The sequence below is a fragment of the Falco naumanni genome, chromosome 1 (genome assembly GCF_017639655.2).
Source record: "Falco naumanni isolate bFalNau1 chromosome 1, bFalNau1.pat, whole genome shotgun sequence".
Lineage (NCBI taxonomy): Eukaryota > Metazoa > Chordata > Aves > Falconiformes > Falconidae > Falco > Falco naumanni.
In genome coordinates this window covers 78,526,882-78,539,690 of record NC_054054.1, presented here as the reverse complement: position 1 = coordinate 78,539,690, position 12,809 = coordinate 78,526,882, and the positions used below count along the sequence as shown (strand labels likewise).

At 42.4% G+C, this 12,809-nt stretch overlaps 1 protein-coding gene and 1 long non-coding RNA gene across 5 annotated transcripts in view; one reads left to right on the top strand and one right to left on the bottom strand.

Annotated features, from left to right (window-relative positions):
- The window catches only part of LOC121091310, a 66,376-nt gene extending 65,040 nt beyond the window's left edge, over positions 1 to 1,336 (bottom strand). Inside the window, exons 1-2 of one of the 2 annotated variants that reach the window (XR_005828896.1) lie at positions 980 to 1,334; positions 210 to 319 (exon numbers count right to left, since the gene is read on the bottom strand). This is a non-coding gene — a long non-coding RNA (uncharacterized LOC121091310). Of the gene's footprint in view, positions 1 to 209 lie in introns of both variants that reach the window. The other variant, XR_005828895.1, reaches the window with a different exon arrangement.
- Positions 1,337 to 1,647: 311 nt separating this feature from the next.
- On the top strand, positions 1,648 to 12,767 carry CTSO (cathepsin O). Of its 3 annotated transcripts, none has more exons than XM_040600839.1 (8): positions 1,649 to 1,912; positions 2,930 to 3,035; positions 4,174 to 4,307; positions 5,513 to 5,680; positions 7,185 to 7,306; positions 8,526 to 8,689; positions 9,149 to 9,241; positions 10,310 to 10,458. In XM_040600839.1, the coding sequence occupies exons 1-8, from the start codon at positions 1,649 to 1,651 to the stop codon at positions 10,336 to 10,338; spliced, it is 1,080 nt and encodes a 359-aa protein (XP_040456773.1). In that variant the 3' UTR covers positions 10,339 to 10,458. The 3 variants fall into 3 exon arrangements, with proteins under 3 accessions (XP_040456781.1, XP_040456773.1, XP_040456763.1); XM_040600829.1 differs by lacking the exon at positions 10,310 to 10,458 and adding an exon at positions 10,874 to 12,767 and having other exon boundaries at positions 1,650 to 1,912; XM_040600847.1 differs by lacking the exons at positions 5,513 to 5,680; positions 10,310 to 10,458 and adding an exon at positions 10,874 to 12,767 and having other exon boundaries at positions 1,648 to 1,912.
- Positions 12,768 to 12,809: the final 42 nt, after the last annotated feature.

Sequence of the window (12,809 nt, the reverse complement as noted above, 5' to 3'; positions counted from 1 at the left end):
TCCCCGACAGGTAACAGCTCTGGTACAGTAGTCTCATTTTAGAAAAGTGAGGGTTTTTTTGTAAAATTGCTTTATATTTGTTCAATTTTTTAAAAAACAGTAAATGCAGCATGAGGACAGCCAACACCAGAACACTTCTGCCATTCTGGTGACAGAAAAGAGCAAAACACCATTTTATGTGAAGGGGGGAAGAGGGGTTAAACGCTTACCTAACATAGAAGACTCTGTAGTGCTGCTGATTAAAGTTATTCAAATCCTTCTCCAGTCACCACCAGGGAGATGCCAGGCATCAGTCACGCACTCAGATTGCTGAAGCTACCTGTACCTCCCAAAAAAACAGGCAGCCTTACCATCCCAGAGAGGAATGCTAACAAAAAATCCAGTTCTCAGAAGTCAGCGCGCCTAGGGGGTGACAGGGCAGTGAGGTGTGCAGGTCACCCAGCGGGGCTGCCCTCACCCACCCTCCCACCCACCTCAGGCATCAGTTTAACCCCCTGTCTTTTACTTGCCAGCTCTGTATGCACCTACTGTTACAAGTTACAGATACACGGATCTCCTGGGTTTCATACAGCATCGTTTCTCTTTCAAACTTATATTATTAGATAAAAATGCTGCAAAAAGAACACACTGGCACAATCCTCCACCTCACCCTTTACAAAGCCCATACTCCAACACGAGTTTGGTGTTACACAACACAGCAATGGCAGCACAAAAACTTCACAAGTGTAACTTAAAATTTCAGCACAAGGGAAGCCTCGTGTTTTCCAAACACGGCGCTGTGAGGATCGCTACCAGCACCACAGGGCAGGGCACCGCGCTGTGGTAATGGGATGGTCGGGAGAAAAGCAACGGAGACAACCCAAACACAGAGTAGGTTTAAAGAAACGTTCTGCTTAACTGTGTAAAAATACCTGGCGATGGAAATTAACAAAAAGGACTGTGTTAACTGACACTGGAGTTTTAAACGCCAAGCACTAACCTGCTTGCTCGAGTACCTGCAGATGACTGGTCTGTAAGGAAAACCATGAGCCACCCGAAGCCCACACAGGTTTCCCTCAAATCTTTTCTGCAACACAAACCAGTCGCGCCGGGCACCAGCGGCTGCGGGCACTGGGTGTGTAACACGGGGTAGCCCTTCCCTCCCCACCAATGCTCCCCTCGCTAAAGCTCTGTTTCTGCCGCCCCAAAGCAGCCAGGGCGCCTTCCCCTTCCCGCTGTGTGCCCGGTTTGCCGGTACCAACCAGCTTCCCTCTCAGTGAAGGCCTGCCGTTAACCTCTAACCCACGAGTTAACGCCCGGCGCCTCTTCCCGCCTCATCCGCTGCCCTGCGCGCCCCTCCGCGCGCCGCCACGCGCAGCGCCACACCGCACGCCGGGCGGCGGGAGCCCGCGGGCAGCACCGGCCCCAGCGCCGGTGGGAGCGCGACCAGCCCTCGCAGGCGGCGCGACAGGCGCGGCTGCCGGGCAGCCACCATTTCGCGCCGCGGCCCCCCGCGCCCGCCTGCCCCAGACCCGCTGCGGGGGGGAGGCTGGGGGCTGCCTCTGGCCGCAGGCTGGGAGGAGAGGAGGTGTCAGCCCCCTTTGCCCCACGACAGCAGCCCGGCCCACAGGCGCCGGGTGAGGAAGCGCCCCCGAGGCCCCACCCCGCCATGACAGGGCGGTCAGGGGCGGGGCGCCGCCCGGGGAGCCGGCAGGGAGCGGTTCTCGCTGCCCGGCGCGGCATGGCGGGGAGCGGCGCTGGCCCCCGCCTCCCCCTGAGGGTGCTGGCGCTTCTTTGCTGCCTGCTGCGGGCCGGCACCTGTGCTCTCCTGCCGCCGGCAGGCACCCGGCCCGGGGAGGAGGGCGGCGGCAGTCAGGGCCGCCCTCCGTGGGACGGAAGCGGCCGGGAGAAGGAAGCGGCGGCGGCCCTCCGGGTAGGTGTCCCTGCCCGCACGGACACTGCGGGCTCCGCCGGAGGAGGAGGAGGGGTGTGAGGTGCCGCCGCTAAGCGGGTGGCTGGCGGGCGGAGGAAGGTGGCACGGCACAGCCCCGGAGTGCCGCCACCCGCTCCGGCGTCCGTTGTAGTTTCGTTTTCCTCGGCCCTGCCCGCTGGGCTTCCCCCGAACCGCCGCCCGGGGGTGGCCGCTGCCCCCCGCCCCTTCCCCGCGCCGGCGCCAGGTGGCAGCCTGGGGCCGCGGCGGTGGCGGAGGCGGGCCCAGCCCTCCCGCGCCCCCGGCTCCGGCCGCTCGGCGGTGGCCGCTGGGGCCGTTTCGCAGGGGTTCGGGGCGGCCCCGCCCCCGGCAGTGCCTCCCTTTCCCCCCGGGGCGGCCCAGGCGGTGCTGCCCGCACGCACTCGCTCAGCGCTGCGGTGAAGTCTGCGTAAAAAAGTGGCGTTAAGCGTCTTTAGGCTTCGTGTCGAACTTTGTCTGCAGCAGAGGGGGGTGGGGGTGTCTCATTGTCTTGCTTTTGTAGGTCAAACCCATGGTTTCCAGACATCTAGGATTCCTGCTAACTTATAGGTTAATTTTAAAATGTCTCTAGGCCGTTATACTGCCCTTTTGCTTTATGAGGAGGTGAAGCGATACAGGGTTAGCTCTCACATGAGATTTTTAAGTCTCTCTGAACCACAAGGTTTGTTGTGCTGCTGGAAGAGGCCATCAGATGGCTTGGACACAATTTCTTCTTGGCTTGGCTGGTTCGGCTGTCTCATACCATTTTTTTACCGTCAGTGCCCTTAACATTAAATGCTTATTTGGTGTCTTTCTTGGAGTTGAAATCTGTCTAATGGCATTTATATTGGTTTGCTGGGAATCCACGGTGGATCTGAGGGGAGCAGCTGTCTTGTTACCCAGGTTCATGTTTACTGGTGCAAACCTCTTCTTTCTCTGCTCTTATGGTTTTGTCACTACTGCTAAGTTAATAATGCCCACTAATATTTCTTTTTCCTTCAGGAAAGTGCTAAAAGAATTAGGTTACTGAATTCATCATCAAAAGATAATACAACTGCTTTCTATGGAATAAATCAGTTTTCTCACCTGTTTCCTGAAGAGTTCAAAGGTACATTTTCTGGCTGCTGCTATTGCCTTTTCTTTTATTTTTCTTTTTTTTACCCAGAACCTTGTGTCTTTAACATTTATGGATTGTCCCAGTGCTGATAGTAAGCTAGTTTACAATGTCTGGCACCAAACTGTAAGTACTTTGGAAGAATACAACAATTGTTTCCTGGGGTGCACCAAGCCCAGCACAGCTATCCGGCCGAGGAAGGGATGGGCCCACCCTGCACTGCACTCACCTCAAATACTGTGTGTAGTTTTGGGCACCTCAGTATAAGGACATCACATGGTTGGACTCAATGATCTTAAGGGTCTTTTCCAGCCTAAATGATTCTAGGAGTCTGATCCTGTGTTTCTCTGGTCTTGCAATGTTGAATTGCCCAGAGCCTGAATGCGATTTAATACATACACTATTCCTTCTCCTTCCTTTCTCCTTATTCCTTCTCACAGGATCTTAAAGCCTTCTTCATTTGCAACAGTTTTAAAACTGGAAAATACACAAGGTTCTCAAGTACACCCCCAAGACGAAACTGACTACAATCCAAACAATGCTTTAAGGTCCCTGGCTGTACTAGGATAGCCATGACTTTCAGGAGCAATATGACACAATTTCTTTTTACAAAGTAAATTATCCTAGTCTTCCCTTCTTGCTGTTCAAGTCTGCTCTTAATTCTATTCATTGAGGGATTTTGCACCTTTTTAAATTTTAAATAACTAAGCAGCTTTTTTTAGTGAAAAACTAGCAATTTGCTTGTCTTTCGGAATCTATACGTTATTCTCTTATTTTTCTCTTTTTGCTTGACTAAAATAAAGTCATATTTTTCAGTAAGTAAAATGTAGAAAAATTTCAAACAAGATTTGTTTTATGGAATGGTTATTGATCAGCTAGTAAATCTTCATGCTTTGTACATACATTCATTGCCTACTTGAGATATTTCTGTTCTTTCTAGAACTCTAGGAATATTTACATTCATTCTGGAGTACAATGAATATTTTGAAATACATTAGTTTTCTATGTATTTGGGAATGTGATGTAATCTCATGATTGTAACTACAGATCAAAGTTTCCTCTTGGGTTTCTAGTAAAACAGTAGTTTGTGGGGTTTTCTTAGTAGATTTATAGATGTTTGTATTTTGTTTAGCTATTTACTTAAGAAGCATACCTCGCAAACTTCCCAGATACGTGAAATTGCCAAAGGGAGAGGAAAAACCTTTGCCAAAGAAGTTTGACTGGAGGGATAAGAAAGTCATTGCAGAAGTGAGAAATCAGCAGACAGTAAGTCCTGGTGTTTTCCTTTTGTGATTCTCAAGCACTGCTCAGAGGCAGTTTCAGCAGGTAAGTTGCAGAGCACAGTGAGGGTTTTGGAAGGGACCAGCACTGCCTCAAGACTCCTTGGAGAGCTGGCACAAGCATGGCCCACTGAACATATGCAAAGTCACATCACATTTTATGCAAAATGGGATTAGACTTAAACGCATGAGGTGTAACTGTTGTGCATTTAGAAATTACACAGTTATAAACTGTGTGCAATACGTTTTTTTGATCTAGTTAACTAAATCTGCAAATATTTTGCTCAATGTGTATTTTGTGTTTTCCTGAAGAGACTGAGCTAAGTTCAGTACCTGGCGTCATCCCCCAGTTTCACCTGGATGTGTATAGATCCTTTGCTGTTGTTTTCTGTCATGATTGAATGCCTGTGGCTGGTCACCACCTACATCTTTACCATTGAACACCTCGGGGGATGCATTCATGGTAGGAAGATAACCAGACCCCACAGGATTACAGTTTATCCCAAAGTGACTATGGTCACTGGTAAGAAACAAGCAAGCTGATAAATACCCAGTGACTTTCCTTTCTGTGCTTCACACAGTGTGACCTGGACCTTACCTAGGAATAAATTCAGCTTCCTATTTTAAGTGCCGCAGTTTAAAGAGCCTAGAACTGCAGTATAGATTCTGTTACTGTCTAAGAATTTTGTTTTATGTTTATTTTCAGTTTACTGTTTCTTAAACTGTCATCTAATACATTTCTAAAGAATTATTCAGACTGTGCAGCATTATAGACTGTCCTTAAGTGCATCCTTTTCAAAAACTTACTGTTTAATGCGGTTTAAAAATTATTGAATCCTGAGACCCAATCCTTCTTTAAGAAAATAAATATCTCACAGCAAAAAGCATCTTCAGATGCTGTCATAAAGGCCAAAAATTAATTTGGAAGGAATCCTTAAAATGAGACACCAATAATGCAGTTCTAGCTTTCAGAAAGTACGGGGGGTGGGGGCTGGGGGGAGGGAAACAGTTCATTTTAAATGGCTGCTTAAATTTCTGTATTATTGCCTTAAAAACAAAGTTCAAGGAAAATGTAGTAAACGAGCATTAGAGAAGAGCCTTTCAACTTTTTTTTTTTTTCCCTTTTCACATGAGGCTTCAAAATCAAACCTGACTTTTGTTTTTCCCCCGTTTACTTTCTCTTTGTACCAGTGTGGAGGCTGCTGGGCTTTCAGCGTTGTGGGTAGTATAGAGTCTGCCTATGCAATTAAAGGAAATAACCTGGAAGAACTCAGCATACAGCAGGTTATTGACTGTTCATACAATAATTATGGCTGCAGCGGGGGATCCACTGTTAGTGCTTTGAGTTGGCTGAACCAGGTTTGAAACTTTTCATAAATCTCAAACCCTTTCTTAGCTTTCCTGTTATCATTCCTGTTTACTGGGAAAAAGTGATGGGGAAAGTGCAGTGTAAGGTCGTATGATTTTATTTTTTATTTTTTTTTATGTATGGGTGTGCAGGTATATATATATACACATATGCATGTGTTTGCGTATGTATGTGTGCTTATTTATTTAACCTAGAGTCAAGCAGTTCAAGCAGAATTGAAATTTGATTGGAATTTTCTGGTCTATATATGTTTTTGTGAATAACAAATCAACCCATAGGGGTTGAAAGTAACGTTCCTTGAAACCTACAGTATTGCCACTGAATTAAATCAGAACTGAGACATACAGTGCCAGTGTAGGAGGAGCCATTTATCCATGTGTCGTTTTGTGGATTTAAGTGTCCAGTTTAACCACCAGCATTTGGGGAAGAGGAGGGATGTTAAGATAATTCTGCTTTCAAATTTCTGTGGTTCCTGTTGCAAACACTAAAATCATGCCACAAGTGTGGAGAACCTCAGAATAAAATTCACTGCTTTTACCATTGTTTCACTTGCAACCCAAAGCAATGAAAACACAGACATAGTTTCTACTTTAGTTGTAGCTAACGTTCATGAAAAATGCAAAATGTACGTTACTATACATCAGCAGAAACATTTTAGTATCTTTAAAAAGCACTCTAGTACAACAGTTTGAGTATAGGAATATTAGAAGAATTCCATGGTTATTTAAGTTTTTAAAAAGAAATTATTTTTTTCTTTTAAGAAACTGTAATTATGCTGAAGGGTCATATAACTCTGGCTAATAACAGTCTAGATACTTGTTTAATTTGCATTTCAAGAAAGACTGAGGATATTCATCTAGATTCATCTGAAGCAAAATTCCCTTTTGCTTGACCACAGAGGAACTACAAATGAATTGGACTGGAGAAGACACTGTCATAAACAGACTGTGCTGCAGAAGACAAGAAAAGTATAAAATGTTGATGCAATAGCTTTGTAGCTGGACTTGGAACTGTGGCAGCCGTTATAATATGTTTTATACTCGTGTGAGGATTTCATGCCAATAACAGAATTTGACTTAATTTCAGTATTTTATATAACTGTTCTTGGGATACTTGTAGTCTTGAACTGTCCCAAGGAGAGGGTAATTTTGTGTGTGGGTGTCATTTGAAGGGAAAGAATAGTCATTCATTAAATGAATGCATAGTCTCTGTGTCTTGAAACTGATGAGATTGCTCATAAGGCTAGTTTAAACCAGAGACCTTGTAAATTTCATTCATTTTTTAAAGACTTGTGAATCCCTTCTGAAGCTTTCTCCACAAACAAGGAAACTAAAGATAGCTAATACCGTATTTCGCAGCATAACATTCTTATTTCTGATCTCGCCCAGAGCACACTGACTTTTGAGTGAGTTCTGTGGTCATTTTCAATGTATTTTGAGCTTTTTAGTGTTAAAGTCAAATGTGTTATGTTCTCATTCATTTATCTTCTTGCAGACAAAAGTAAAACTCGTGAGAGATTCAGAATATACTTTCAAAGCTCAGACAGGACTGTGCCATTATTTTGGTCACTCAGATTTTGGAGTTTCAATAACGGGATTTGCTGCATATGACTTCAGGTAGCTGCTATTGATTCTTTTTATTTGCTGTACTTTTCCTTCTGCGTTCAGTAACTGTGAAATAAGCTAGAGCCAATAGTGCATTGACCGGCCAAAGGTTATGAAGTTGATTGCATCAGTTATGTAGCTGTGTACTGGATAAGAATTAACACATAACATTTTTGAGAGTTAAGGTTTGCCACAATGAATCTGCTCAACCCTGTCATCATTAAGCCTATTTGAACTAGAAAGCTTAAGTCTGTGTCTTCAGATTATGTCTTTTACATTGGCTATGTTTAAACTGGAACGTTTAGTCACTTAAAATTTTTAATATATTCTAAGTGAACATTACACTGCTAAAGTATCAGAAATGGTAAATCCTACCCATAGTAAGTGGAATTTGTTGATAAAAGTTAGGAAGTATTCAGTTATTTCAGTATTCATTCATTTGTATACCCATCTGCATCCTCCTCCAGTCCATAACTTTACAAACAGTGCTGTCAACTGAATTTTGTAAAGACAGCTGGTAACTTTTTAGGTTTCTGTACCAAGAAAGTTTGTTTCTGATTTTTATTAGCACAATACAGCTGCATACTGAACTTAAAGACAGGAAATACAGTTTTGACTAGGAATTGAATTACTGCCAGATATAAATAACTAAAATCAATTACAGCTTTGCCAGTCTGTATTTGCCAAATTCAGTTATTGCACATATCATGCAGTGATAAAGATTTCCTGTTCCATTATATTACATAAGTAAAACCATATGACGATGCTAATGGTAGATATCCCATAGTGGTAATGTCTTATGTTTTGTAATGTTTGAGATACGTATTTTAGTGTATTATTAGGTATGATATAAGAGGTACTTCTGCATGTTTGAAAAAAAGAGTGGGAAGTAATAATACAGGCTAGTGGTTTGTCCAAAGCTGTTTTTAATCAAGAGGAGTGATGTATAAAAGGTATGTAGTGCTCACCATTGCCCACTGACTTTACCCAGAAACCTGCTTCTTTTCAATAGGATCATATCTTTGGATCTGCACCTTTCCCATAGTCTTTGTGCCCTATATTTATGTTACTGTATTGTATTATATGAAATATGTATTTATTGATGTATGTTATGTGGTGTGTAGAACTCAAGAGGAAACAGTTTAATTATTTCATTTTAGATTACCACCTCTCAGATTGCTTTAGTGTGCTAACTTAAGTAACTAGGCATTATCAATCACTTCTTTCACAGTGGTCAAGAAGAAGAAATGATGAGGATGCTTGTTAACTGGGGCCCTTTGGCAGTAACAGTAGATGCAGTTAGCTGGCAGGATTATCTTGGTGGGATCATACAATATCACTGCTCCAGTGGAAGAGCAAATCACGCTGTTCTTATCACTGGTTTTGACAGAACAGGTGCGTTTCCATCAACTGAACTTCAAATCAGTAGTTTTTTGTCTTTCTTCTCTTATTTGCAACTTGCCTCCTGTAGGGCAAATTATTAAAATCCAGGACTGGGTGTTCTGTTAAAATCTGTTTGGTTTGGTGTCATATCGGTTCTGGAAATGCAGCCTGATCGCAGGAGGAAAACTCTTCTTGTCTGGCCTCCTTCACTTCTGTGGGACTTCATGTCCTTGTAAAGGCAAGAACATGGCTGTGTTTCTTTACACTAGCAGAGGATATATCCAGTCTGTTCAACTCTGGAATATTAGCTCTGTCCTCTGTGTGCACAACAGTAGGTTTCACTGTACTACATCATCAAACTGTCAGAAATGACGAGATATTAAAATAGTAATTAACGCTGTAGAATGTTAGATGGTTTTTACGCTTCCCAAATCTTGGGTGGTCGCTCATTGATGAAAATTTCTCTTCCAGGTAGCATCCCTTACTGGATTGTACAGAACTCTTGGGGGCCTACATGGGGAATAGATGGCTATGTTCGTGTTAAGATAGGCGGCAATATCTGTGGTAAGTCTGACAAAAAATATTTCAAGTGATAAAGGCCACATGCTGGGATATGTTTCTTCATGTACTTAAAGTGATCTAGTGGGATCCTGAGAGAGGAAATACAAGGGATTGCTGTGTTTTAAAAGAGGTTAGATGAGTCCAGTAAATTGAAGTGGTTGCCGGTTCAACCAAGCCATATATTTGAATGCTTGAAAAAACTATGCAAAGATAAAGCTGGATACGGCACAACCAATAAAGCGCTATTGTACCTTACCATATAGAGGTGATCGCATTGTAAAGCGCACGGTCACGTATCGTGGTTGGAGGTTAGTGCTGTTGCTATCCTCAGTACAGGTAAAACAAACCGATCTGGAAAGTGGATCTGCCTCTGCTTGGGAATCGTGTACCCTGCTTGTGGCTTTTCTTGCAGGGCAGAGGTATAACTTTTAGTGCTACTTCCACCTGCCCTCTTTACCATTTGCATGAGATTTTTCTTGGTGTTTGAGGGGGTTATGTAGTGTTAAATACCCAGTGTCTTCTAAATTGCTGGATATGGAGGTAAGGCAGGTGAAGCTCCTGTTTACCGGCAAAGATTGCTGAGCCAAATTGCTGGGATCGGACTACCAGGTAGTGTGGTGTGTGTCCATTGAATTTTTGTCTGTTAGATTAACACTGGAGGTCTTCTCTTGGCTTTTCCTTCCGCGTAGGTTTCAAAGTAGCTCTCAGTCATTGTAAAAGGTGTTAAGATGATGTAAGCCATCTGCAAATAAGAATAGATAATACTGCATTTGCCTGCACTCGGTAAAGATCAGGACAATGTATCCCATCATAGCTTTTCCATGTTGCTGAAACTTTTGTTCTGACTGTTGTTGTATAAACACACTATTTGCAAAGAGAAGTTTAGAAGTAGTGCTAATTAAAGCAACTCAATTGTAGAGGTGGTCAGGAAGAACAGATGTGCTGTTTTCAATATCTCATCTTTCAAAAAGCAGGCTCTTGCACATTTTCTGTAGTATGCCATCCAAGAACATCCTGCAAAGGCCAGTAGTTTCTCTCTTTACCCCATAGATGATGTCTTCTGGTTTATAGGTGCTGTGACACCACTTTGGAGGGTGTAAGAGCCATCACCCTTTGATACCTTCCCAGGCTGTTGTCAGACTTGGCTTTCAGTGCTGGAAAGAGTACAGTACAAAAAAGAACTGAGCATGAATAAAAGCCTAGTTCATTCTGTGTTTGTATATATGTACAAAAATGTGTCGTGTAATAGGATTTGTGATCTCTAGTCTCTTGGTGAGCTTTCAAAGCTGCATAGCTTCATATTGTCTGTACGTTGCTAATGCATGTGATTAGAAAGGAAGAGGATATCAAAGTTTAGAGGGCTTTTCAGTGCCGAGATTGGACCAATGCTGAGTCCTCAGAAAGGATGTAAAGTTTTGAACATGAAAGCAGAGGGAGGAGGAGAGTTGATCTCAGCTATAAACAGTGTCAGGCAAGGGAGAAATAAAAGGACTGCAGCTGATTCCCTGCCTGCCCCCAGCAGTTCACCGACTGTCATGGCATAGATGGCATTATATGAATTCTGAAAACTTATTTCTGGCAAGTTTCCACTTCCAGTATTTATTAATTTTTTTATTATTATTATTTCATTTGTAGGTATAGCAGATACAGTTTCATCAGTATTTGTTTGACACTTAATGGCCAAAGACCACAATAATGGTTTGGACACACACTGCATATGAAGATTTACTTCAAAACAACATTTTCTGAGATAAGAAATTGCTGTAAAGGCAATTCCTGCTTTTAGGCAATACAGGGATGGGCTGGCTGGAGTTTTTTAAAGTATTTTTATTTGGAATGTGTGTTGCACGTCAAATCTCTCATGGAATAAGAAGACTCAGAATCAACTGCAGAGTATGCAAAAAGAAGTTACAAAGATGGACTGAAACTGTGAGTGTGAACTCCATGCAGGTGTTGAATACTACTCCATAAAATAAATGTGACAAGAAAAGAAGTGATGACAGATGATAAGGAATTTGGATCCAATAATCAATAGAATGACAGTGTATAATTGAAATGCTTTGAATATAAGAAGGATCATGATTAGGTCTGCTTTTATTGGACAGTAGGAAGAAAATACTTCCTGTTATTCTTTGATACTTGGCTTTTCTAGCACCTCTGACAGACACAGCCTCCTTTTTGTTAAATCTTACTTTTTCTCTAAAGTTAGAAGAACAGAGGAGGGAAACGCCTAGTCAAATGTTTCCTGAGCAGCCAGTGTCTCTGAAGTGCTGCGGTCCTTCAATTTTAGTCTTTAGACCTTTATTAGGTAAATGTAACTTCAGAGCTTTTCAGAGCATGTTTTGGAAGGTGCCTGGAATGTCAGTGTCTTCTGCATTCATTTGTTAGATGGGTAGAAAAGTAAGAAGTAACTGTATTTAGGCATATGGAGGCAGTTCTAGTGATTTAATGTTGTGTCTTCTGGCAGGATGTATGTGTTTGCAAATCAGCTTTTCCGTGCTCTGAGAGCTGTACCAGTTCTGTACCTTCTGCCTTCTCTACTTCACGGCTAACAGTGAAGCCAGTTGCGAAGCAGAAATTAAAAACCTCCCTTATTACAGAAAAAAAGTGTCAGGGTGCAGTTTGTTAATATATATTTGCCACCAATTACAGAATATTCCAAACTGAGTCAGGGTTAAATTTCTCTACATTAATTGAATTAATAGGTGGGACTTGCTGAGAATCGAAAAAGGGTGCCAAATTTGCTGACTTGTAAAACTGCCTTTGCAGGCAAATGTAACTGAAATTCACAACCAAACATAATTCTAAAATGCTCTGAATCTTTCGTCTGGAATGCTTTACCTGACTCTTTTAAGAAACATTGCTAGGATACGTATTGAAACAGTTCTGCAATTTTTGCACTAAATTAGCTCTACCATGTTAACAGATCGTTGTGTTATAATCTTTTTTTATGACAAATGCAATGAATGGTCATAACTGTCTATTGTAAGTATTGCCATTTTAGTCCTCCTGCTTCTAAGTGTTAATATTTTAAATGAAACTTAGACCAAGTGCAATGGTCTCACTACTTCAGGTTCTGCTACTTACTGCATTTACTGCAGATTAACAAAAGAGGAAGTCTTCTGTAGTTTTGCTGTCTCCTGTAGAATGGCCTTCCCTTAACAGTCTACAAACAACAAATAGTGCACTTCCATAACTGGAAAACAATAGCCAACATTCCTAATAGGCATTGCTAAGGGCAACGTTATTAAAGTAGTATCAAACACAGATGTCCCACCAGTGGTTTTGAGGTGGTACTACCCCAGGTGTAAGTACCTAAAGTGCTAAGATACAGAACAACTCACCAGAAGTTAAGGCCTACAGCATATGTCCCTTCCAAGGGAAACATTTAAAAAGACAAAAGTCAATCTAATAAGAAGACAACCTTATCAATATTGTATAGACAAATTTGTCTCGCTTTTATTATATATCAATTTTACCCTTATTTCAATGATATTTTGAATAAAAAAACCTTTAAATGCCCATGAAACTGTTGTTTGAACTTCATGCTTGTGTTAGAAGACAACTTAAC